Source organism: Symphalangus syndactylus, chromosome 4, assembly GCF_028878055.3.
Source record: "Symphalangus syndactylus isolate Jambi chromosome 4, NHGRI_mSymSyn1-v2.1_pri, whole genome shotgun sequence".
In the NCBI taxonomy this organism is placed as follows: domain Eukaryota; kingdom Metazoa; phylum Chordata; class Mammalia; order Primates; family Hylobatidae; genus Symphalangus; species Symphalangus syndactylus.
In genome coordinates this window covers 55,009,187-55,036,919 of record NC_072426.2, presented here as the reverse complement: position 1 = coordinate 55,036,919, position 27,733 = coordinate 55,009,187, and the positions used below count along the sequence as shown (strand labels likewise).

General features: G+C 38.6%; 1 protein-coding gene across 2 annotated transcripts in view; it reads right to left on the bottom strand.

Moving 5' to 3' along the window:
- Positions 1-18,564, bottom strand: part of PDE5A (phosphodiesterase 5A) — a 132,924-nt gene extending 114,360 nt beyond the window's left edge. Inside the window, exon 1 of one of the 2 annotated variants that reach the window (XM_055274713.2) lies at positions 18,140-18,564. In XM_055274713.2, coding sequence (XP_055130688.1) covers positions 18,140-18,291 — 152 coding nt within the window. In that variant the 5' untranslated portion in view covers positions 18,292-18,564. Of the gene's footprint in view, positions 1-16,748; positions 17,363-18,139 lie in introns of those variants that run through there. The other variant, XM_055274714.2, reaches the window with a different exon arrangement.
- Positions 18,565-27,733: the final 9,169 nt, after the last annotated feature.

The window sequence follows — 27,733 nt, the reverse complement described above, 5'->3', positions numbered from 1 at the left end:
TTGTGCAGTCAAGTTCTGTCAACCTGACTTCCAAAATCCTATAACCCAATCTGCTTATTTCTGTCTCCATTACTACCACCCTGGTCCAAACGCCACTATCTCTCAGTTGGATTGTTGCCATAGTCCCCTAATTGATCTCTCTGATCCTATACTTACCCCCTTGCAATCCCATTCTCCACACAGCAGCCACAGTAAATTTTCAGCAAAGTATGTCAACATCTTCGTTACCCTACTTGGCTTTTCATTGAACTGAGAATAAAACCTGAGCTCTTGTAATCCCCTACAAATAGGTTCGTCTCGCCCATGCCAGCATCCTTGGCGCTCCTGAAGCACACCAAGCTCTAACTGCCCTGTCTGGGATGCTCTCCCCTCATTGGCACGTGGCTGATCCACTGCCACATCCCCTGATCAAACAAGTCATCTCTGACTGCTCCACCTAAAGTGGTCCTGACACATCATGTTCTTATCCTACATAATTTAAATTCTCACTATCTGCTATTTTACTTGTTTATCAATCTGTTGTTTTATCATCTATCCCCTCTGACTAGATATTTCATTAGTGCTATGTGTTCACTGCTGCATCTCCTATACTTAGATTAATGCTTACCACATACAGTAGTAGGTCCTCAAAATATTTCTTGAAGTAAATGAATAAATAAATGAAGCCTCCTGAAGCATCAAAAGGTACAACAGTCTTTTGAATATCTAAATGCTGGTGTGTTTATTACAGAAAATCAACATTGTGTTTTAGTGATTACTGTTCATCACCCCTTGGATGTGTAAGTCTCACAACTGACCATGACTAATTTATGCTTGTATACTTGCAGTGCCTGGAGCAGCATATGTCTTAAGCAGAGCCAGTGCCTAAAAATTCTACATTATGTGTTTGTGATTACTCTATTTGTCTCATAAATGTTGCTTACGGATATTTTCTTAGAGACATTAACTCAATATTAAATGACATAGGAAAAGCATATGTAGCATACTCAGTCAATCAACAATCTGTATTAACCACCAGTGGTAGGGAAAGAGAGTTCTCATGACCACATTATTGATTATCTGAGTCCCTGTAATTACATGCTTGCAGAGGAAAACATATGTTTTCATAACATCAAAATCACTGATGAACCAACCACAAATAAAATTAACTCATTTCTCACACATCTTTCCCTTAGCATTCCTTGGAGTTCTGCAGTGCACAATCTATATGGCCAAATGAAGTGAGCCTTTGCCCTTAAGACTAATATCTATACTCCACTGATTTTTGAAAAATACTTCAGTCCGTATGCAAATACAAATCCCCTGCAAATTGAAATTAAAATTCTTATATAAGACATAAGCTATGGTCTAAAATGTATGTCCCTACAAAATTCATCTCTTGAACCCTAACCCCGAAGGTGATAGTATTAGGAGGTGGGGCCTTTGGGAGGGCTCTGCCCTCATAAATAGGATTAGTGCCTGATGTAGTTTGGATGTCCCGTCCAAATCTCATGTTGAAATGTAATCCCCAGTGTTGGAGGTGGGGCTTAGAGAGGTAATTGGATTATGGGGGCAGATCCCTCATGAATGGCTTCACACCATCCCCTTCATGATGAGTGAGTTCAGGGCCCTGTTTAAAAGTTGGTTGTTTAAAAGTACATGGCACCTCCCACCATCCCGTTCTTGTTCTCATTCTTGCTCCTGCTCTTGCTATAACTTTCTCACCATATGATATGCAGGTTTCCACTTCACTTTCCATATGATTGAAAGCTTCCTGAGGCCTCCCCAGAAGCTGGGCAGATGCCAACACCCTGCCTCCTGTAAAGCCAGCAGAACCATGAGCCAATTAAACCTCTTTTCTTTATAAATTACCCAGCCTTGGGTATTTCTTTAAATCAATGGAAGAACAACCGCTGGGCGCGGTGGCTCACGCTTGTAATCCCAGCACTTTGGGAGGCCGAGGCGGGCGGATCACGAGGTCATGAGATCGAGACCACGGTGAAACCCCGTCTCTACTAAAAATACAAAAAATTAGCCGGGCGTGGTGGCGGGCGCCTGTAGTCCCAGCTACTCGGAGAGGCTGAGGCAGGAGAATGGCGTGAACCCGGGAGGCGGAGCTTGCAGTGAGCCGAGATTGCGCCACTGCACTCCAGTCTGGGCGACAGAGCGAGACTCCGTCTCAAAAAAAAAAAAAAAAAAAAAAAAAAAAAAGAACAACCTAATAGAGGGCCCTTATAAGGGGCCTATGGGAGCTTGTTAACTCCTTTTGCCCTTCTGTGAGGACACATAAAAGTTGACATCTATGAGGAAGAAGCCTCCACCAGAATCTGCTGGTGCCTTGATCTTGGACTTCCCAGCATCTGAAACTGTGAGCAACAAATCTGTGTTTATAAATTATCCAGTCTAAGCTATTTGTTATAGCAGTCAGCATGGACTAAGACAATATAGATTTTCTAGACATAGATTAAAGTGATGTTGGAGAATCCTTCTAATATTACACAAAGCCACTGACAATTAAGAGTTATGCTCAATTAAAGACCAGCTAACAACTGAAGAAACAATCAATAAGGATAATGACATAGCAGATACTCACAAAGAGAATATTAGTCAAATAATTATATTCTTAATTAAGAAAGCCCCTTGGGCAAAGCTGATGAAGCCTTCAAACATTAATTCAAAAAGCTAGTTTAGGGAGAAAATTATCTTTATGACCTTGCTGCAAAAGCCAAACATGAACTGAAGATAATTGTTTATGGCTACACTCTGTTACAATTTATTTAACAGAATTAGCAGAGTTTCATCCTAAGAATTAGCAGAGTGTCATTACAATCTCAATTTTATTATTAATAGTTCAAATATAAACTTATTTTCATAATCTGTGGTTCTATTTTTCAAGATAAAGCTCCAATCAAAACCTTCTCATGAAATTTTTTTCTATTTTGATAGAATTAACTTTAATTGTCTTTTTTTTTCTGGAATGAATTACTCCCATAAGACAGAGATTTCCACAAGGTACTATGTTGGGCACCAGGGACAGAATAATGAGCAACTCCAGAAAAATTATCATGATCTTTCCTTTCAAACTTAAAAGTTCATATTGTGTTCAGAAGTTATATACATATTGGATGTTCCTGGCATATAAAGTTAGGTAAATGTACACAAATAAGTAACGGAAAAGATGATTGTGAACATGTCCAATATAAAAGTAGAAAGCAACAGATGGACATCCAGAAACCTCAGTAGTAGTTCTGACTGGGTAATCACTTCGATGGTCTAGGATAGGATCTCTATTTTCCCTTCCCTTTATTAATTCTAGGGGGTTTTGAAAAATATTCACATTAGTGCTACTGAAAAAAACATAATTTTAATTAAACCTGGTGAGGCAGGCATTAATGATCCTACTTTCTAAAATATGAAGCTAATTAAATGTCTGAACCACACCCATTCTACTATTTGGTGGCAACACCAGGAATCAAATCCAGGTTTCCTATTCCAGGTACTATACCCTATTAAGAATATAAAAGTTCCCAGAGCATCAGTGCTTGCCATGAAGAAGGCACTCCGTAACATCCAGCTGAATCTAGAAGTAAAAATCAAATTCAAGCAGAGAAGGCATAGAGAAAGATGACTTACGACACATGTTCAAATGAAATCCTTTACCTCCAGGTCATAAAAGGACAACACGCTGTTCTCTTAGGGTAAAAACACTATTTCTAAGGACTCAGGGAACAAAGATTCTTAAGGATAGTGTCCATAAAAAAAAAACTAGATAAATTCCAACATATCTATGTTTCTCTGAAAACAGGTCACATTTTATAAGTCTAAAGCAATGTACTGAAAAGAAATATAATAAATGTGTTAGAGAAAAAGTCATCCCCAGAGTTGCTAGATTTAGCAAATAAAAAAGACAACCTGCTAAAAATGAGTTTCAGAAAAATAATGAATAAGTTTTCAGTATAAGTAGTATTTGAAATTCAAGATGAACTGGGTGTCCTGTATTTGATCTGGCCACTCCGGTCATTCTATATAGCTTTTCCTAACTGAAATTGTTGGTGGATAGGCAACAAAGAGAAGGCAGGTTCTATGCAGCATACTAGTAAGTTCCAGGCTATCAAATCGCTCATTTTATCATTGAGAGCGCACAAAGGACTACCACACTGTAATCCTGTGTATGATAGTTGAATCTGTTGAAAGCACTTGGATTCATAATTTGCAGTAAAACTACAGCATAAAATATCTCCTTAAATCAAGTTCATTCATTTTGCTCTAAACACCATCCCACATAATGTATTTCCTAGGGACAAAACAAACTGCAATCTACTTATGAAAGGGAGATTTATTAATTGACAAAAATTCTTGGGATTACAAAGCATTGAGAGGCTGCACTTTCAGTCATGAGTTCTGGGTTCTAATCTTAGCATTTGTTACTAATAGGATGTGTGACTAGCACTAAGCAATTTTCTTCCCCTGAGTTTCCATTTCATCCCTGATAAAACAAGAAAAATAGCACCAGTTCTGGCCTTTTATGAAGTGTAAGGTGCTGACTGTCTTTACCAGAGTATAAAGTCAGGAATATCAGACTAACAATTAGGTGATAATTCTAGTTCCAGCTGCAACACTACATGGATCTCATGCTGAAACAATTACAACTTCTCTGGAGTTCATTTTCACTGGAGTTTGAGATCTTCAGTGGTAAAAACGGGCTGCTGTATTAACAGGCTATTAAGACTCCCCACCACAGCTTGCGGTATGAATAGGACAAGAAGTGGTCCTTGGGTCCATTAACTTAACTTCTTTTTGCCCTTCAACTTCCTCATTTTTAAATAGGGGAAAAGTCTTCTGGCTCCTTTACTCACTGCACAGGGTTGATGTGTGAGTCAAATTAGAAAATGCACATGGAAGCATTTCAAAATCTCTTCAACATATCTAAGAATTTGCTATCTCTTACACCCTTAGTACTCATTCCAATGGAGACAAAGGGCTGGGTTAACGAGCAATGGCTGTTATTTCCTCAAAAAGGTCAGCCAAGAGAATCAGAAAAAGGAGGACAGTAAAAAGGTTGTTTTTGGTGATACAAGCCCACAGGTTGAGGGGCCCTAACTGGGTTTGGATATAGGCCAGCAACATGCACCATGAACACTCAAAGTCCTTGGCCAAAGCAAATACTTTAGAATGGCATTCTTGACCGAATCCTACTAAGTTTAAAAAAAAAAAAGAAAAAAAAAAGAGAACAGTTTAAATTACATCATAGCCATCTGAGCAAAAACAACAAAACAGAAACAAATTCTTCCATTGAAGTATCTGTACTAATAATCTGTACTCTCTACTTTCATGTATTAAGTGTATCTTTGCTAACTGCCCTGCAAACCTGGAAGCAATCAGAAGAAAGCCTAGCTGCCCTCTTGAAGTCTTTCAGTTGATCTAACTTTTACAAAGCTATTAATGAAAGACAACACTTCAAAGAAAGCCACAGCCATTGAAAATACAATGAACACTGAAGCCAATAATTTATAGTCAATGATAAGAGCCTGAGTTTTACATCACATCCATATCTTCCCCTCTTCTCACCAAAATATTTTATTATCCTCCAATCACTTATTTCCTACATATTTTATTACACAAAAAATTCTTACCCATAAATGAGTTGTATTACATACCCTTTTAACAAGAGTGAATTTAGTTTTGCTTTTAAACTTTTACAATACATCCTGAGATATTTAGAAACCCTGGTGGGCACCCCAAAATCACTGTTGGAAGTTATTCCTTTCAGATAACACTAATGTCAATACAACCTGTTGTTTCAAACTTGCATATTCCACAGATGATACTTAAGGCTCACGAAGATATCCTTTTCCATACTGAGCAAGCAAAGAACCCCAAAATTCATATTAATTAGATGGTAGGAAATAAAACCAAATGGAAGTTGACTAAAACCTTTTATGAGCTCTTGTCATAAATGTGACTCAAATCTTACTCTCAAAACTTTTTACACAATGAATCAAATCAGAAGTTTATTATTCAGATATTCTACTTTACAGAAGACTCTTGCAGCTCAAACTGCTTATAAAATAATGATTTAATATAAAAATCAGTGTCATTAAGCATAATGTTTAACACATTTTGATTTCATGAATGAAGCTAACAGCACTGCACCCGTCAAGAGGATGATGTTATTGTGTGAGTGGAGCACCCAGCAAAACTAATGAGCATGTGCACTACCCTGGTTCCAGCAGCTGCTGCAGGAAAAGGCGAAAGTTGACAGATATTTTGTGTCTTTAGTAATACAAAGGGATGAACAAATTCATTCGTGAATGATAAAAAAAAAAAGGAATTCTGGAGGTTAGGAAGCTTAGAAGGTGAATGGTTATCAACTTTTACAATAGTTTTAACAAACAGTTTATTTTATCAAAATTACACACGGCAAAAATAAAATGCTATTTCACTTTACACATACTATGTGCTCATATTTTGTAACTAAATGAAAAGTGTGGCACTCTTAAAATGATGGACTCAATTAAGTTAATGATTAAATTAAATAGTGCCAAGTTAGTATTGTAGTACATTTTTATGGATATTTAAATAGATTTGTATTGCATATCGGGTACACTTCTTCTCATAGTCTCTAAAAAGTTCATAAATTGATTAATAATATTCATTGAAAAAAATTAAACGTAACTGTATGGCATATAATCTGGGAAGAATCAAAACCTTCCCCCCTTTCCAATTTATCGCTTCCACTCAAGATTATTATAAACCTATCACAAGATAGAAAACTACAACTTATGTTTTGGGTTTTTAGAAATTTTCCACTAATCTACACACGTCACGGCTTCTTCCAAATGCCCTCTATCTAGAAGTATTAAATAGGACTACAAAACTTGTTGACAGGATGGAGGGATGCAAGCCCTGGAACTGCATTTCAAATATAATTAGCTAAAGGGATACGCACACACACACACACACACACACACACACACACACACACGTGTCTGTGTCCAAAGGGTCTCCCTGTGGCAATAACTTTACTTTCTACCAAAGTGGAACTGCTCACTCATGTGACAAAATGAATCTTGAAAAAGACAGAAAGGCTTTAAAATACATATTCAATATTCCAGATGTCTTGAAATGGAAAATTAATTAAAATATTTTATAAGGTTTATAGAATATTTCTTGGCTTCTAGAAAAGTAAGAAGAAAACTAGAAAAGTAAAAGAGAAGAAAAATTGACAAGGCAAAGTAAACTTTTGATATAAACATAATAACCCTCACGAGTTAAAAATATAACTAGATGAAACCTACTCGTAGAGCAACTAGTTTAATACGTTTTGCACTCTGGCCTAAAATAATGTATCAAAGGATAAAAATCCTTTGAAAATATACTGTACTAGGGTATTTGTGTTCTAATGCTAAAAAGATAATTATAATGGCCTAGTACTGAAATTTTCAACCACTCTATTTTAAAATGTCATTTGAGATTTCCCAATTTTTATACTCTGAAATTATATATGGAAACTAAACTCACTTGGGCAAAGTCTTTAGGCACATCATTAAATATGTGCTTCCACAGAAAGAGGCCGTAAAAGAAAACGTTAACCTCTTCCTGAGTTAGAAACCTCATGACATTAAATCTATGAGCCTTTGCTTTGCTTGCATTAATACTGACACTGACCTTCAGTATAGCACAGTGGTTAAGGGCCCTAGATGAGACAGACTTAGGCTTTAACCCCAGAATCACCTCTTTCTAAGAATATGACCTTAGGTACATTATTTACTCTCTTCGTAAAATGGAGATCATGATAAAAGTAAAGGAAATCATGCTGGAGTCAGATACACAGTGTTTCATTCATGATAGTTATTGTTTTTAAGTTAACTGAATATTAAGTGGAGTATATTTTTTAAACTAAGTTTTTGGTTTTTTTAAATAAAGAAAAATTATTTAATGGATTTATACAGCAGAATAAGTAGATGCCAGCTCTTGCTTCTTCCTAAGCCCCTAATTTAAAAGCAATAACTTCTCTACAGAAGCATTTTATATTAAAATAAAAGAGAGAGAGAGGGTTGTTTTCATGTATTTTTTCAAATTACAACTTAAAAAATGGACTCCTCAGACTAATATCTACACTTACATATAACACAATTTTCTGAATTTTATATTAAGATTAGGTGATAAACATTTAACTGACAAAAATAAATGCAAGAATATAATTTGGTTTTTTCAGTACTACTTAGAGGCTTTTTTTGGTCAAAAAATAAGTTATAGATTTGGGGACTATTTTTTCCCAAAATATAAAAGTTAAAACTGTTTGACAACAAATGTAAAAAAAATACAATAATTACCTATGATGAACACCATAGCAATGTTTCATAATTAATTCTAAACTGGAGCACAGTTTTAATATCTGATAAAACAATGCTTTAACACTCTGCTATAGGTAATTTATGGATCAAATTGGCTGTTTTAGTTCTTATCCAGGGGTACTTACTTGGATAAATCCTAAAAGTAGGGTGATACCAATCCTTGGACCTCAAAAATGTCCATATAGCAAGTCCATTGAGCAGTAACTTTTGGGGGAGATTTGCAGGGTGTATTTTTGTGTTTATAAGTCAGCTACTAAAATGCCATCCTCTTTTCTCTTTTCAATGCCTTTTTCATTAGTCATGTGAATTAATCACTAATACCAGCACTGCAAAGAGTATACTAAATTTTCTGACTGGAAAGTATGATTGATAACTTATATAGAAATCTGCTAAAATTATCTGTAGGGAAAACACAAAATAACTCACATAAAAAGTCATGTTGGCTACTTTTCCTGCTCTTGGATCCGTATTTTATACAGTTTTAGTTATGTTGTTTGCATAATTTGACCTGGATCCACTACTCAAATTTGGAAAAATACTTAAAAGAATGAAACTATTCAATCTGAGAAATCGATACTCAGCTCTCCTGGTGAGAATAAAGAACTCTTACAGCTGAAAGAGATTTTTAAGCTCACTTATGAATCTCTCCGCCTTGAGTCTTCACCCTCTTTCACCTCCCCTCTTAAACTTTGAGGTTCATTAACTTGAGCAAGTCACAAAGTTAGCTAATAGCAAAGCTGGAAACAAAATCTGGGGGTCTGGGCTCCCATTCCAGTTCCCTTTCCAGTACCTTACATAATCCCATAAAAGCTTCTGTTCAAACCTTAATAAAATTCATCTAAAAAATGAAAATGACATTTAAAGTCTATGAAATCACTATGCTGTCAGAACTTAATTCCCATCTACCAGGATAAGCAAATGCCTATCAAAGTTTGTGATTATATTTAAGACACTGATGATACTCAAGGTAAAATGGTAAACTACTGAAAATCACCACTAAAAAGATAAGGAAACGTGCATTATTTCCTTTAATTTTCTTAAGAACACTATGAGGTAAATGACATTATCTCCATTTTACAGAGAGAGTAAATAATGCACCTAAAGTCTTCCTCTTAGAAAAGTAGGTCTGGGGTTGAAGCCTAAGGCTGTCCTATCTAGGGTCCTTCACCATAAACAGAAATCAATTTCAAAGGGTTCACAACAGTGGCTCCTAATCAAGTAGTGGTGCCAACCCTTGAGGGGTATTTGGAAATGTATGGGAATGGATTTTCCATCACATGGATGGGGGTGGCCCTGGCATTTACTGTCTGGAGTTCAGGGATATTAAATGTCCTGCTATGCACTAGACCGCCTCTAACAACAAAAAAGCGTCACCACCAAATGCCAACATCTTCTTTTGAGAAGCAATGGTTTAGATGATTAAGAGATTAACAGATTATTATTAAACAAAATGGGAGAGTTTGGACACCTCTAAGTGATATCCTCCAATAACCTCCACTCTGATGTTGCAGTGAGTAGTTTGCTTGGGTCTGGCATGGTAAGGAAATGAAGAGTCTGCCCAAAGTTACTTAGTATTTCTAAGTTTGCTCCAGCTATGAAAACATCTGAGAAGCTTAAAATGCAGAATTGCTTCATATGATTTTACCTTCAAATTTGACTGAGAATTGGAAGGTACAAAATATTTTGTAATTTTCTGTGCATTCATAACACATGGTATAAAAGAAGTTGCTTAAAGGAAAACCTACCACTTCTGAAAGAAAACATAATAACTCAAATCTATGCACTAAACATGTAAATCAGTTGGCTTTGCAGTTTAGATATGGGAGAGACTGGACTACAATGGCATTTATCTGAGGTTTGAGAGCCCTCAGAATTCAAAACAAGTATGTTTTGAAGATCTTTACTTTGTTCTATAAAATGTTCTAATTTTATATTTTCACAATAATCATAATCAAAACAAAAGAAAGTGAAAGAAATTGCTTTCAATTACTGGGATGACCATCTTATTACCAACTACTGCCCTGCAATTTTAGTTCTAAGGTTTATATTTGTGTTAATGAGAAAATAAAAGAGGTAAATTTAATATGCATATATGCCTTCATAGCAAGTGAAAAATGAAAGCTGGTATGCTGTGCTAGAGGAATAAAAGTTTCATGATTGTTCAGAGACACCCAGTGGGAGAAGTGAAATCATTATAGGCCAAATTGTAGCAAAGGCCAGCTGACCTACCATACTGTTTTTCAGGTAGTTAAAACCATATTTACTTTGCAAGAGTGTTTTAATGAATGCTGTAAATCTGCATTTGGCTGTGGTTTTATCATTTTGTTCGTAATTAACTGAGAATGTATTTTGGCATTACAGTTGCATAAATGTTGTAACTATGATTAAATTATATCTGCTTTTATTTATTCTACTTCTAAGAATTCCACACTTCACTAACATTAAAATAAAAGGAAGTCAACACTAGGTATGGTAGAGATCTAGAACTTCTGGGTCTGCCCACATCACTTTCTTTTGGGAATGTACCCTCCCCAATGACATATCACCTTATGGGCTATCTGCCCCAACAAAACAGTCAAACAACCCTACTCTCCTGAATACAATGATGGGTTCAGAGTTGGGATGTGTCCCAGGTAAGACCAGGGTAATCTGGGGAAGACTGATATGGATAAGAAGGCACCTCTCTAATATCAGAAGTTTAAGACCCACATACAGTTAACAAGTAGAAACTCTCAGCACATGAAGGAAGCATGCAAGAAAATAAAGCCAACACAGCACAGGACCAAAAGATACATGGATAGATGAATACATGAACAAATGGATACATGGATAGATAAATAGATGCAAGGAAGGGCAGGTAAACACAGTAGACAGATGAAAAGATAAATAGAGATAGGTAGATACATAGATAGACAGACAGATAGACAGTTAGATAGACACAGAGACAGACAGAATTTTGGCAAGATTATTTGATTAGCTAAATTCACAGCTAACCCAATCCTGCAAGCAATTAAAATTATGTGAGTCAATTCTGTATGGGTTCAAGTTGAGTTTCTGTTACTTGCAACCAAAAGCTTTCTAATATATTATAATTCAAAAAGAATGTCTTTCTTTAACAGGAGTACATTACTTAAGTTTGAAAAATGAGATTGGCTGGGCGCGGTGGCTCACGCCTGTAATCCCAGCACTTTGGGAGGCCGAGGCGGGCAGATCACCAGGTCGGGAGATGGAGACCATCCTGGCCAACAAGGTGAAACTTCGTCTCTAATAAAAAAAAATACAAAAAATTAGCCGGGCATGGTGGTGGGCGCCTGTAGTCCCAGCTACTCGGGAGGCTGAGGCAAGAGAATGGCGTGAACCCAGAGGTGGAGCTTACAGTGAGCCGAGATCATGCCACTGCACTCCAGCCTGGGCGACGGAGCGAGACTCCGTCTCAAAAAAAAAAAAGAAAAATGAGATTATATGATCCCTACTAACTCTAAATTTCAGTGATCCTGTGTGTGTGTGTTTTAATTATTTCATCAGCTCGGAAGGTCAGGGTCTTTTCTCCTTGTATATTTTCAGTATAGGTACTCAACTAAAAGTAGAGAAGATAATTCTTATTTTTTATAATTATCACTATGAATATGATATCAAATGGTGATCCTTTCTCTCCCGATTTTAGGTAAAATACACTTATTCAGAGAAGATAATTTGCAAAAAGTTAATCTTACTTTATAATTCAGAATCAAGGGAAAAGTCTCCCCTCTCCTGAAGATTAAAAAAGCTAACAATGGCACATAAAACATTTAAAAGCATTTTCATTGCAAACTAAAAACCAGAGAAAATATATCTTTAAAAGCTTTAAAGGCCGGGTGCGGTGGCTCACGCCTGTAATCCCAGCACTTTGGGAGCCCAAGGCGGGTGGATCACAAGGTCAGGAGATCGAGACCATCCTGGCTAACACGGTGAAACCCCGTCTCTACTAAAAATATAAAAAATTAGCTAGGTGTGGTGGTGGGCGCCTGTCGTCCCACCTACTCGGAGTCTGAGGCAGGAGAATGGCGTGAACTCGGCTTGCAGTGAGCCAAGATTGCGCCACTGCACTCCAGCCTGGGTGACAGACCAAGACTCCGTCTCAAAAAAAAACAAAAAAAAAAAAACAAAAAGAAAAAAAGCTTTAAAACATTTTTAGAATATTTATCAAAATGATTCTTACAAACTTAACACTCAGTTTGCTTTAGCTTTACCTACCTTAAACATTTGGTTGGCAACAAATATAAATTCCTACCACTCAGAGAAAATGAATTAAGCACTTACATTGCAAAAAAAAAAAGTAATTTAAAATGAGAATATCAAGTCAGTAAATAAGATTACAGAGCTAAATATCAAATGAATGACTCATACGGAAAGACTTTCTTCAATTTTTATTCCTAGGTATGTGGCTCACAGGCACTTTTCCCTGAGAACCTGGTATAACAGATATTTCCAAGCCACATTCACCAGCTGTAATAGTGGCCAACGAAATCTACATCTATGCAGCTAAACTAATTTCATAGGAAGTCCTGCAAAGTCAGTAACTAGTCTGCATCCTAAATTCACAAATTAGTCATTTTTCAACCCTTCACTATCAATCAACTCATTGATTTATTTAATTGTCCTACAGTCCTTACTAAAGGTTTTTTATCCTAGGAAGAGGTTTTTATCCCACAATTGGCTGTGGGAACAAAAAACAAATATAGCTTGACACAGCAATTATAGGTTTAACTTCTAAGTTAATTTGTATTTTCAAATCTAGAGGAAGGGGTGCCTCAAAGTAGGACACACTCTCTATAATCAGATAAGGGTGAAGCTACAAGCTTTACCTATACAACCTGAACAGAATTCCAAATATTTCAAAATAAATGATACTTGAGGCCAGAGTCAAATCATTTATTTAAGCAGAATAATTTAAAAAGGAAATTTTGTTGCTAGCATAATCAAAATACTAAAAATTTCCTCATCTTGAGGTGCTGAGGACATAAACGTGTGAAAATGTTGACAATTTCTACAAATCATCAGATGACAGACTGAAAAAAAGCTACTGAATGATACCACAAGCCTATTTAAGTTTGTGTTATACTAAGCAAATTGATTTATTTAAAGATATCCATCTACACTAATTGCCACTGCATTAATTCTACCGCATTTTTAGGAATCATGTAGTTTAGGCTCTAACATGGGTCTGAATTTGAAACTTTGAAAACACTACAGATAGAAGAGCAATGAGAAATATTATTTCAGGGGCTCCTATGGATTTCTCCAGGCAGGAAGAATGCAATCTAGAAGAGTGCTTCAAGGACACTAAAAGGCAGCTTAGAGCTAGTTATATGGACCCTGGTTATGAACAACATAAGAAAAAAAGGCCATTATTGCACCAGAATTACCATTATAAAAATACTATAAACAATATCAAAGTTAGACTGGGTCAATGCCCAGAGGGTTTTATTATCATCAACACTAACAACTGCCTCACAAAATATGCTTAACAATTCATTTGTCTGAAAATTGTGGAAAGTTTATATTCCTATATAATTATAGAAACAATAATTTTAAAAAATACATAGCAATATTTATATACTTAATCTGATTGTATTGTAAATACCGTGCAATAAAAATGCTACAGCTTTTAGAAGTGAGAGAAAAATTACAAGGAAAAAAAATGAAAGACGGAATTCCAAACACAGGACCAGGAATCTCAATTAATTCAGCACAGCTTTGCAGTGTCAAATAAAGTCTATCATAGAAAGCTATATGGGAGTGTAAAACTTCTGTTTCTGGACTTTGATCCAAGCTGTCATAAAAACTTGCCCTCACTTACTATCTCTTATTTCCAGTATATGCTAAATATTCTCAAGCTTTTGCCTGTACAAAACAAAGCAATAAAGTCAATCATGTCATCCTTACAATATAAATGACCTAAAACATCACCCACAATCACAGAGCTGATTAGTAATTAATGAAAGGTAACTTTATTCTAATATGCTGTCAAGAATAACAACAGCTCTTAAGCCGCATTAGCACCAGGAAAGCTTCAGTTGTAAAGGCATACGCATTAAAGCCCTCAATTAACACAGTAGCTGAGGCCTTTAGGACTGCAAATTGTCTACAATAGTGACCTGGGAGTTTTCCAGATGTGATTTATTGGCCTCAAATTAATTTTTATGCCAACAGACTATGTTCAGAATCATTCAATTGACACCTTCAAATGGACATAAACAGGTTGTGACAACTAAAAAGCTCCAAGCTATAGCTTTTTTTTTTTTTTTTTGAGATGGAGTCTCACTCTGTTGCCCAGGCTGGAGTGTAGTGGCGCGATCTTGGCTCACTGCAACCTCTGCCTCCCGGGGTCAAGCGATCCTCCTTAGTAGCTGGGATTACAGGCGCGCGCCATGCCTGGCTAATTTTTGTATTTTTAGTAGAGACGGGGTTTCACCATGTTGGTCAGTCAGGCTGGTCTTGAACTCCTGACCTCGTGATCTGCCCGCCTCGGTCTCCCAAAGTGCTGGGATTACAGGCATGAGCCAACGTGCCCGGCCCAGCCTATAGCTTTTAATAAGATGCGTAGCTCTCTACTTGAAGACAGTGATAGTAAACAATGTAATATAATGGCATAAATGCTTTCAAGGTCAACCCAAATTCACAGGTGTTTGAGAATTTAGGAATGCCAGAACCTTGATGTTCAATAACTACCATTGAGTGTAGATCATTTAGTCTGAGAAAAGGATGGAAAATCATGTATGAACGTCGAATGACAACAATTAAATAATGCAGAAATTGTTTTTATCAGCAAGCCTGATTACTGGTGCAGATGGACAATCTGGGTGAATATAAATATATTTTAAATCTTAAAACATGCCGCATGCATCTACAGAACTATTTTGTTTCATGGGTTTCCTGAATCACATACAATATTCATTTTACACTTACAAAGTGTAAAAAGAGGGGAAAAGCAAAGTAATGTGAGCTCCTACTTTAAAAAAAAAAAAAATCCTTAGCTGTAAAGTTAAAACGTATGCAATAAGTTTTTACCAGAATAATGTGAACCACACTGGGGTTAGTGGTTTGCATTTTTATAATCAACAAATGTTCATCCTCTTATTCACATTTTAAGTCTCCTGTTAATGCCACCAAATATAAAACCAAATTGGAATATTGTTTCATGAAAGACCTCTGGCTACACACAAATTCTTAGGTTATATTCTTTACTCTGACAACTCTCAGCACTTTATTATAACTCTTAAAATTGAGGACCTGCACTATTAAATATTTTACACTTTCATTTTCCAACTTACATTCAACATAACTTCTTAAGAATATGTATACACGCATATATATATATCACAGAAAGTGTTCAGCCTGTTGCCAACATCAACTGTAATTTAAAAACCCTAACCGAAAATTTTTTAAAAGATTTTTAGAGCCTCAGATGATCTAAATTTTACAGTGAGCATGGTAAATTTGAGAAATAGGATTTTGATCCTATGCTGCTTGGGAGAAAAAGTAATGGGAAAACAAATGTAACTCAGCTCTTTCAATTTATTTTCCAATAAAATGTTGCTACACTTTCAAAGTGTTGGTAGGTTCTGAAAGTGTAGTGTTCTTATCTATAACTAGTCAAAAACGACCAACAAGCCATCCCTAGTTTACATCTTTAAAAGAAAAATAGGGAACGAAGAAAGGACATTTATCCTGATTTATTAAACAATAACTTTTTTTCTTTAAACTGTTTATAATTTGCCTAAAAACAGGTCCAATACACACTTTTAAAAATCGGCCTGGTTCTCTGGCCCCCTGATCATTCTATGCGCTGTAACTCAAGGAGAGCAGAAGGCTGGGAATGCGCTGAGTGAAAGGAAAGTGGGTGCAGACGGCCTCAGAGGAGCAGGTGACCCCTGAAAACTGTTGGTCCACAGCAACAGATCATTCTAGACCTCCATGGCCTTAGGGTCTCAAGCTAAACTCGCAAAAAAGTGCCCTTTCAGGGCTATCCTCTGGGCGCTCAAGATTTAAGATTTTGAAGGAAGAAGGTGAAAGCGGGGGAAGACGATTTTAAAAGAAGGGCTGGGTTATTAAATAGAAAAGATTAATCCCGGAGCCTTCCACTCTGTCAAAAAACCCTGAAAGTGACTAAATTGACACCAACTCTGGATGTTCCTTAGGAAAAAAACAAAACAAAACAAAACAAAAACAAGATTAAAAAGGGCCCAATTTAAGACCTTCATTAATACATCTGCAAGAGAGCAAAGAATAACAACAACTAAAGTTACACAGTCAATTTTCAATGATACACCGTCCCACTGGTGCCACCGGGGCGCCACCAACCAGCACCCGAGACCCGCCGCGCCCCCGGAAAAAGTGGGAAGGGAGATAGGGGGATGCTGAAGGAAGTACCTTGTTTTGTCTCCAAAGGGCAACATAGCAAACGTGGGAAGTTCGTTTTCGAACTCCGCCGATCCTGGACTCCAGGAGGCTCCGTAGGGGCAACAACGTGCGCAGGTGAGGTGAGGTGAGGTCGGCGACTCGGAGCCAGCTCCCTCACGGCCCCGGCCTCCGCGCCGCCGCCCGTCGCCTCCCGCTCGCCCGGCGCTGCGCCGCCCCCTGGCGGGGAGCGACCGGCAGAGCCACGGCCGCGCGCCGGCGGGTGGGACCCGGGCGTCGAACCCGGGCGGGTTCCTCGACCATCACCGCCTGGCGTGTGTCACCCTCCCGGCCAAGACGGCCAGCACCCGCTGCCCGACGGCCGCTGCCCAGAGAAGGCGGCAGCGGGGCACGGACTCTTTCTGCAAAGGGGGGCGTCCTGGAGTCCGCGCACCCCGACTATGCATCAACTCCTCAGGCTTCGGGGCACCCGCCCGCCAAGCAGTCTCCGCTCCACTCTTCCTGTCCCTCTGCTCCCAGTCTCAATTCCTCCCCAACTCTCCTGCGAGCGTTTCCCACGAGCGCCCCGACTGCCCGCTGCGCAGCCGCCTCCAAAAGGACAGGCTCCCTCCTCCCCGCCCTCCGCAAGGGCCGCCCCGGCGCTTGGCTCTGGACCAGAAAGAACTGGCCTCTGGGGTCTCCGCTGCCCCTTGGGGTGCGCTCCGGGCGGCGCCTCCCCTGCGCCCTTTGTGTGCACGCCGCAAACCCCTCTGCAGAGCTCTACTTTTGGCGGCGCAGCCTTCGGCGGAAAAGCGAGTGAAAGGCGCGCGGGACAAGCAGGGGACTGGAAGGGGGGAAAAGGCGACCGCACTCACTTTGGGAAGGTTCCGTCATGTTGCCTTTGGGCTTTCCCGTGGTCTTGTCCCTAACCCCAGCTTCCCCGCCCAGCCAGGGCCAGGGCGAAGGGGGACGGGGGGAGGAGCGGAGCCATCAAGACCGACTTGGAAATGGTGCTTCCGGAGCTGCAGGGAAGGGGCTCAGAAACTGTTTGGGTTTTGCTGATTGGATTTTGGGGAACCAGAGGGCTAGAAAGGGGCTAGGGGAAGGCCCGTGAGCACGGATGTATGAAAATAATCATGTTCCCGGGGAATACCAAGAGAGGCGGGGGTGAGGGTGGGAGGTCAGCAAGTACATTTTTGTATTTGAACTTTGTGAGCAAGTTGTATCAAATCCGACGCTTGAGTTTTTCGACTGTGCTCGCTTAGAGTTGAGGTTTCTACCTCGTAACAGGACCGAGGACCTACTCCAAAAGCAAAGGGCCTGGGAACAGGGGTGAACGAAGGGCACAATTCAACAGGGGAGAGAAATCAGCCCCGGGTCACACTCCATGCCCCAGCCGGGTCTTCCGTGGGTCCTCTTCTTACCTGGTGGCTTTTCTAACAAAGTAAGAGAAAGTAAAGTCCCAGTGATCGTCCAGCCATGCTTCGACCGAGTCCTGATCCCTCTGCTGCTGCTTCTGCTGCTGGGGTTGCTGCTGCTGTCGCTGCCGCCCGAAGCTGGGGCCGGCCCGCTCCATGGTTGGCACTGCGCGCCTCGGAGGCTCTCTGGTACTGCTTTTCCACCCCAGCTGGGGTCCCTCCCTGAGAAGAACAGGACTCGGCCTCGAGACCCTCCCCCTTCGTCCTGCTCCAGTCGGGCCGGCTCTCGGCAAAGCGGCCGGAGCGCCAGGCCAGCCTCCTGCCCCGCCCCGCCCCGCGCGGTTCTCCGGGCGCCCAGGTGTGGTGGGCGGGGCCAGGCGCAGCGGCCGCGCCCCCGCCCCGGGGTCCGGCAGTGTTCGGCTCTCGTAGGCCCTTGAGTCCCCTAGTTCACAGGAGGCGGCGGCGGCGGCACCCGGCGAGCTCTCCGGAAGCCAAGTGGCTGCGGCTGGATGGAGGCCACGCGGCCGCTGGGGTGCGCTGTGTGCTGAGCCGGCTTCTGGGGAGCGCGCTAGGTGACTGGGTGTGTTTTCAGAGTGCCCCAGGGAGGGAAGGTCTCGATGTGGGAAGTTTTGCCCGACAGTAAGAGATGGTGAGACCCTGGGCCCTTTTCCTGGGGCCTGGGAGTACAATGACCTTCCCGCCTAGCTTTTCCCTAGCCCTACGCTTGGGTCTGGGAGGAGCGGGACCGACCTCCTTCGGAGCCCAGCCCGTTCAGTGACTTAAAGCGCTCCAGCCACGGACCACCGCGGGTGGAGAGAGCTGGGGCGTGTGCTAGCAAGACAGATTTGCAGGTGTAGGTGGGTAACTTGCAACAAAGCCATACCCGTGCTTAATGTTAATGATAACAGCAATAATTATAACAAGTGTCTTTAACCATTGCCTCAAACTTCCCTTTTGCATAACTAGAAAAAAGATTTTCTTGGAGAAGAAAAGGCAAAGAAATAATTTCCAATGCTTCGTGCATGAAGTTAGAAAACAAGGGCACCTCTGTACAATTAGGTTAATCCTAGAGCACTGGCGCAACCCAGGTGCAGTCGAGGGCAACCAGTTAGGCCAATTTTAAATTAATGCATCATTTTAATTAAATTGGAATTAACAATCCCTCAAAAGTATCCATTAAAAATGGCCCAGCCTTTTTGTCCAATCCCTATCTTGCTTCTTTAAAAAAGGAGTTGGTGTCATCCTTTGCTTTGTCTGCATCCCCATCTTCCTGTCATGCATTGGCAGTTTTAATATGGCATTTTGCAATGACCTATATTTTATGGTAGAATTAAATCTGGAATTATGGATTGCACAATGTGTGAATGACACCATTAGCAGTGATATACAAAAAAAATGAGTTAGCTTATATACTTCTAACAAACTTCCTTCAAACTACTCTTAGCAAGAATGTAAGGCATTATTCACTACATAGAAACACATCATTAAATTGATAATCTGAGAACTTTTAAAAGTATCTTCTAGTCCTCCAATGCAATGGTTTATCTCTCCTTCATTGAGTAATTGACGTTTTGTGACTTCAGTTTTTCTGAAACTTTACTGCTGTAGGCAGGTAGCCACAACCAAGGAAAAGCAATCAAAGCAGTAGAGTATGAACTAATGTGTGATAAATTATATTGGATTTAGAAATGAGAATTCTCTCCTAATGTGTTACTATGATAGTGATTATAGTGCTCATGGAATACAGTCATGCGTCACTAAACAACAGGATACATTCTGAGAAATGCATCCTTAGGCAATTTCATCCTTCTCTGAACATCACAGTGTAGTAACACAAAATAGATGGCTCAGCCTACTACACACCTAGGCTATTGCTCCTAGACCACAAATCTGCACAGCATATTACTGTACTGAATACTGTAGGCAATTGTAATGCAATGATATTTGTGTGTCTAAACATATCTAAACATAGAAAAGGTACAGTAAAAATATAGTATTATCTTATGGGACTCATATATGCGGTCTGTCGTTGACCGAAAAGTGGCACATTACTGTGGAGAGTTTCTCCTCAGTACTGTTTTTTCTTGTGGAAATCCATGCATTCCTCCTAACAGGAGATCAATTGTAATTTAAAACTCTGCTTATCTACTAAAGATGCAGTGAATTTGGGGCTTGAATTATTTGCTTTTGTTGGATATTTGATTAAATAAACACGTATAATCATTTCAATGTTTGTATTCCTTCTAAAATTCATGTTGAAACTTAATCCCTAATTCAACAGTATTAAGAGGAGGTGCCTTTAAGTGGTGATTAGACCATTAGGGCTCTGCCTTTGTGAATGCATTAGTGCCTTTTAAAAAAAAGACCCAAAGGAGACAGTTGGCCCCTTCTATTCTTTCCACTATGTGAAGACACAGCACTGACCCCTGCTGAGGATGCAGCAACAAGGTGCCATTTTGGAAGCAAAGAGCAGCCCTTACCAGATGCCAAATCTGCTGGCACTTTGATTTTGGAGTTTCCAGCCTCCAGAACTGAGAGAAATTAATTTCTGTTGTTTATAAATATCCCAGTCTGTGGTATTTTATTACAGCAACACAAATGGACTAAGACAGTGGGTAATATCAAAATGTTCATTTTTCTCTCCTAACCTGAAAGGGTTAAATTATCAGAAACCAGGAAGGTTTCTGAAAAGTTGCTTCAGGAAAAACAATCCATAGGCTGGGCACAGTGGCTCACTCTTGTTATCTCAGAACTTTGGGAGGGAGAGGTAGAAGGATCACTTGAGCTCAGGAGTTTGAACCAGCCTGGGCCACATGGCATGACCCCGTCTCTACTAAAAAATTTTAAAAATTAGCCAGGCATGGGGGAACACACCTATAATCCTAGTTATTCGAGAGGCTGGGGCAAGAGGATTGAGCCCAGGAGGTCAAGGCTGCAGTGAGCCATGATCGTGCCATTGCACTTCAGCCTCAGTGACAGTGTGAGACCCCCGGCTCTATAACAAAAAAGAAAAACAGTACATAGATTCTCTCAATAGTGAATCTCAAGTCTGTGTGGTATATATGATAGTTTGGGAGTTACTGTGAAGGCCTGTTACCTGAGAAACATCACAAGGGATTGGGGAGCAGAAGTATCTCCAACAGTTCTAGTCTCTGGGAAATTCAGCCAAAATGTGTAACTATACCTCCTGTAAATTTAAAGTAGTTAAAGGTAAGCATATTTTGAACTGACATTACCTGGGCCTCTTGTTTTTCAACTCCATTTTATTCTTTATTCCAATTTGCCCAATTATTTTGTTTTAACTTGGTATGAATTGTTCTAAGAACCTCAAATCTTGTTATGGAATGTGTTGAAGAATAAGTAAATCATAAACACTCCCAGGATATAACTTGAAAAACGCTGTTAATGCTATTTATAACAAACAAATGAGCAACGATATATATATGTGTATATGTATGTATATGTATGATATATATGTGTATATATATGTGATATATATGTGATATATATGTGCGTGTGTGTATAGTGTGTGTGTGTATATATATATATTTAATTTTTATAAATTACCCAGTCTGTGATATTTTGTTATTGCAACACAAATGGACTAAGACATATATATATAATATCAGTGATATATATGTATATATACATATATATATATGTCATTGCTCATTTGTTGCTCATGAGCAACAAATTAAAGACCTTCAATGTATTCCCACTGTGCTAAAATAAAACTCAAACTCTGTAACGTGGCTTATAGGGTTCTACATTATTTGGCTGTTACCTACCTGTACTGCTAAGGATTTTGGTCATACAAATGGAAAAAACAAAAATAATCAAAAACGAATGCAACAAAGCAAAAACACAAAAAAGAAATATAAGGCATAAAAATGAAAAAGTAAACATTCTCTGTTTGCAGACATGAGTGTCTATGAAGAATACCCAAAGGAATGTACAAAGCAACTACAAGAATTAAGAGATGATTCAGCAAGGTTGCAGCATAAATGGTCAGTATACAAAAATGAATTGTATCTCTGTATACTAGTCTTATGGGCTGATTTGTTTCCCCAGTTTCGTGTGTTGAAGCCCTAACCCCTAGTACCACAGAATGTGATTGTATTTGGAGACCTTTAAAGAGGCAATCAAGGTTAGATGAGGTCATGTGAGTGGTCCCTAATCCAATCTGACTGGTGCCCCTATAAGAAGAGGGAATTTGCACACACAAAAAAGTGACATCAGTGATACTCTCCCACAGAGGGATAACCGTGTGAAGAGGCAGCAAGAGAATGGCCATTTGCAAACCGAGGAGAGACACTTCCAAGGAATCCAACCTGCTGGCACCTTGATCTTGGACTTCTAGTCCCCAGCACAGTGACAAGATCAATTTCTTTTATTTAAGCCACCTAGCATGTGGTACTTTGTTACGGCAACACTAACAAACTAACACAACTAACAGTGAACAATTTGAAAACAATATGATTTATAATAGTGTAAAAAACATTAAATACTTAGGGATAAATTTGGCAAAATATATGTAAGAAATATACACTAAAAGTTATAAAACATTGCTGGGAGAAATGCAAAAAGACCTAAAAAATGGACAGATATATTCATTGATTGGCAGACTCAATATTATTATGATGTTTATTCTCTCCCAACTGAGCAATATGATCCCAATTGTATTTCAGCAGACATTTTCATGGAAAGCGAAAATCAGATAACAAATTTTCTATGGAAATGCAAGAGATACAGAATGGCAAAACAATCTTGAAAAAGAATAAAACTAGAGAACTTATGCTACCTAGCTTTAAGATTTACTATAAAGTTATAATAATCAAGGCAGTATGGCATTTGCATAAGGTTAGTCAAACAGAACCATAGAATAAAGAGTTTAGAAATATCGTTTATACAACTGGTTGATTTTCAACAAAGGTACCAGTTATTCATTTAAATAAAAGTAAAGTTTTTTTCAGTAAATAGTGCTTTAACAACTAGATCTTTATATGGAAAAATAGTATCCTCAACCAATATTTTATATTCTATATAAACATTAATTAGGAATGAAACAGATCTAAAAACTAAATGTGATTTCTAGGAGGTGACATAGGAGAATATCTTTACAACTTGGGAGCAGCAGGGATTTCTTAGGAGGATACAGAAATCAATTAACTGTACAGAAACAACAACAACATCTAGATTTTATTAAAATCTTTTACTCTTTGAAAGACACTATAAGGAAAAGAAAAATCCACAAACTAGAAGAAAATGTTTGCAAAACATATCTAACAGGGACTTGTATCCAGAATACATAAAGAACTCCACAGCTTAATAATAAAAAGATAACTGTCTCAATAGGGGAAAAACTAGCAAAAGACTTAAGCAGACACTTAATAAAGTAAGACATGTGAAAGTTCACTAAGCACATGTAAAAATACTCAACACCTAAGTCTTCAGGGAAATGCAAATTAAACCACCGTGAGATCTGCCTCCACCCTCTAGAATGGTCAAAATTAAAAAGACTGCTAATGCCAAATGATGTTTGGTGTTAGATATGTAGCAGTCAGAACTCTCATACATTGCTGGTAGGAAGTTAAAATGGTATAACCCACTTTTGAAAAAGGTTTTGCCTTTTCTTATAAAGTTAAGAATAAGCCCTTTCCTCTATTAATTTCATTTATAGATATTTACCCAAAATATATTTACCCAAAAACTTATATCTGAAGATAAATTATATAAAAATGTTCAAAGTGGCTTTAACTTTAATAACCAAAAGTTCCAAATCTCCAATTATTTCATCAGGAGAATGGATAAATTTTAATATAGTGATTAAATAGAATGTAACTCAACAATAGAAAGGAATGAAATATTGATACATTTAAGAATGTGGATGACTATTATAAACATTATACTATATACACAAAATAATATATATGATTAATTCCATTTACATGAAGCTCTAGAACAGATAAAGCTAATCTACAATGAAAATAATTCGAAAAATGGTTTCCTCTGGCAGAGAAGTTGACTGAGAAGAGGCTTGAGGGACCATTACTGGGTGATAGTAATGTTCTGTGTCTTAAAAAATGGTGTGGATTGAGTATGTGCTTTTTTTCGAAAGTTATCAAATTGTGTATAAATGAAATCACTATGTAATTTTTACCCCAAAAATCTATTAAAAATATTGAAACTAGTTAGTAGGGTTGCTTTTTGTAGGGGTATGAGTTAAAAGTTCTGAAACTACTTTCTTTATATTCTAGGCTTGAGAAAAGTGAGCAAATATAATGAGATCCAGGTTTCTGGTTGTTAGAGAAGAGAATAACACATATGGAAAGGGGAAAGACTAAAAGTTACATTGTGGTGTTGAAATGAAATTGGAGGTTAACATTTTTAATTTAGTTTAAATTTTAATACATACATCATGTGGGGAAAATCCACTTGACAAGGAAATATAGGCAGTTTGTAAGAGCTGTGGACGGCCTCCAGCTGATAGCCTACAATGAGTTCCAGCCAGGAAGAAAATGAATTCCTCCGTCTTGTGAACCACAAGGAATTGAATTCTGCCAACAACCTGAGTGACTCAGAAGTGGATATTTCTCCAGTCACGCCTCAGATGAGACCACAGTCTCAGACAGTACCTTAATCACAGGCTTGTGAGAAGCTAAGCAGAAGACATGTTAATAATTGATGTCTTAATAATATTGAGTTCTACAATCAATGGACATAGTGTATCTATCTGTTTATTCATGTTTTTAAAATTGTTGTTTTTACAGTAAATGTCTTGCATATGTTTTGTCAAATTTGCGTCTATGTATATTCTGTCTATCATCAGGAAGTACTAGAAGCAATAACATTCCAGTAGCAGTGAGTACACTTCATGCCCAAATTTGGTTTCTAAATATCAGTCTCCACTAAAAGCAACCAGGAGTGTTTGGAGTAAAGATTCCAGGTCTGGGGGCAGAGAAGGTATAAGATATGCCTGGAAAATCTTGTCTTGCCAGAAAATAAGAAAGCCTTAAAGAATGATGGAAACATATCAGAAAGATAGATGATGTGTCTTGAAAAACCACTCTCAGTGAACAAATCTGGAACAATCTGAGCATCAAAATGCCTAACAGTAACAAATTATAAACTATCGACTAAAATATAAAACTATGATTCTATACTGATATAAATAAATAAATACATAAGTAAATAAGAGAGAGTGAATTGCTTCTTAGAGTAAAGGCCCACTAATACATATAAAAGGAATCACATAGTTTAGAAAATCATTAATAGATGCTAAAAATCATAGATGAGAGTTTGATGATGAATGGGATATTTACATAGTCTTAAAATTTACAAGTTACTCATCTCCTCACAAGTTACTTATTAGTTACCATGGGAAAGTAGTAGCTTTACAATGAGGAAACCTTGTGGATACCACCCTAACCAAGTAATAGATTTAATATCACTTAATACTGGGACAAACCAAAACTATATACCTTTTAGTAGAATGTACTGAGAAGGACACAACATCATTTCTGTTTCTGTGTTATTCCTCCCCAAAATGTAAAATCTGAATCTAATCATAAGGAAACATCATTCATACTGAGGGGCTTTCTATAAAATAACTGGCCTGTATGCTTCAAAAATTTTAAGGACAAGAAAGAAAAAGAGAGACTGAGAAACTGTGTATTAGTTATTTATTGCTGTTTAATCTTACCACAATCTTAGTAGTGTAAAGCAGTATACATTCATTATCTACCAGTTTCTGTGAATCAGGAGTCCAGGCTTGACTTAGGTGGGGTCTCACAATCAAGGTGTCAGCCAGAGCTTCAGTCTCAACTGAGGCTCAACAGAAGGAAGTATCCACTTCCAAGCTCATTCAGACTGCTGGCAGAATTCAGTTCCTTGCAATCACAGAAGTGAGGGTTTCTCTTTATTGCAGGGTTCTGGCTGGAGACCTTCATAGGATGTTGACTAGAGTCTGTTCTTAGCTTCTGGAAACCACCTGTAGTTTTGTGCCACATGGAGTTCCTCAACATTGCAGCTAGCTTCCTCAAAGCCAGCAAGGGAGGAAGACTTCAGCAAAATGGGCACTACAGTCATGGACAAGTTCTGAGAAATGCATTGGTAGGCAATTTTATAATTGTGCAAACATCACTAAATGTACCTACACAAACCTAGACTGTATATTATAACCCAGCAGCCTCCAACCTTTTTGGCACCAGGGACTGGTTTTGTGGAAGACAATTTTTCCATGGACCGGGGTAGGGGGATGGTTTTGGGATGATTCAAGTGCATTACATTTATTGTGCACTTTATTTCTATTATTACTATCTTATATAATGAAATAATTATACAACTCACCATGATGTAGAATCAGTGGGACCCCTGAGCTTGTTTTACTGCAATTAGATGGTCCCATGTGGGGGTGATGGGAGACAGTGACAGATCATCAGGCATTAGATTCTCGTAAAGAGCACACAACCTAAATCCCTTGCATGTGCAGTTTACAATAGGGTTTGCATTCCTATGACAATCTAATGCCATCACTGATCTGACAGGAGGTGGAGCTCAGGTTGGTAATGTGAGCAATGAGGAGTGACTATAAATACAGATGAAGCTTTGCTTGCTCACCTGCCACTTACCTCCTGCTGTGTGGCCCAGTTCCTAACAGGCCACAGACCAGTACTGGGGGAGTTGGGGATCCCTGATATAGCCTATTGCTTCCAGGCTACAAACCTGTACAGCATGTTACTGTACTGAATATTGTAGGCAATTTTAACACAGTGGTAAGTATTTGTGTAGCTAAACATAGAAAAGGTACAGTAAAAGTATGGTATTATAATCTTATGGGACCACTGAAGTATATGCAGTCCATCATTGACCTACATGTTGTTATACAGCTCATGACTATAATCGTAGGTAATATATACACACAGTCATGTACAGATAATCATATATATCCAATCACCTTTGCCATATTCTATTTTTTGGAAGCAAGTCAAGGTCTTGCCTTCCCACAAGCAGAAGGGATCACACCAGGGTAGGAATCACTGAGACCATCTCAAGAGTCTGTCTAGAATATCACTGTGTGATAACCAAAGGGCCCGGGACATAGCATACATTGGTAGATATTTGTTGGGTCCATTTAAAAAGACATGTGGATGTTTACTCTCTTGGAGTACCTTGACAGTACTTCTGAGTATTGTATATAAATATGTCAGCAATTAATCTTTGAGGAAGGGTTGTTTCTTTTAGTGGTCTTAGTGAGTCTTATCACACTTAATAAGATAACCCTTTACATTTAACAGCAATAGGCTCATATGAAAGAGCGGTTTTCTGTTGATAGTGCTGGAGCTCATATTTCAAGTTGTTGCACAGCAGAGATCAGCCTAATATTTTAAATGCAGCTGTATAGCTCTGTTTTCACATTGCTACAGAGAACTACCTGAGGCTGGGTAATTTATAAAGAAAAGAGGTTTAATTGGCTCACAGTTCTGCAGGCTATACAGGAAACATGGCTGGGGAGACCTCAGGAAACTTACAATCATGGCAAAAGGAGTGGGCGAAGCTGACATGTCCTACATGGTTGGAGCAGGAGGAAGAGAGAGAAGG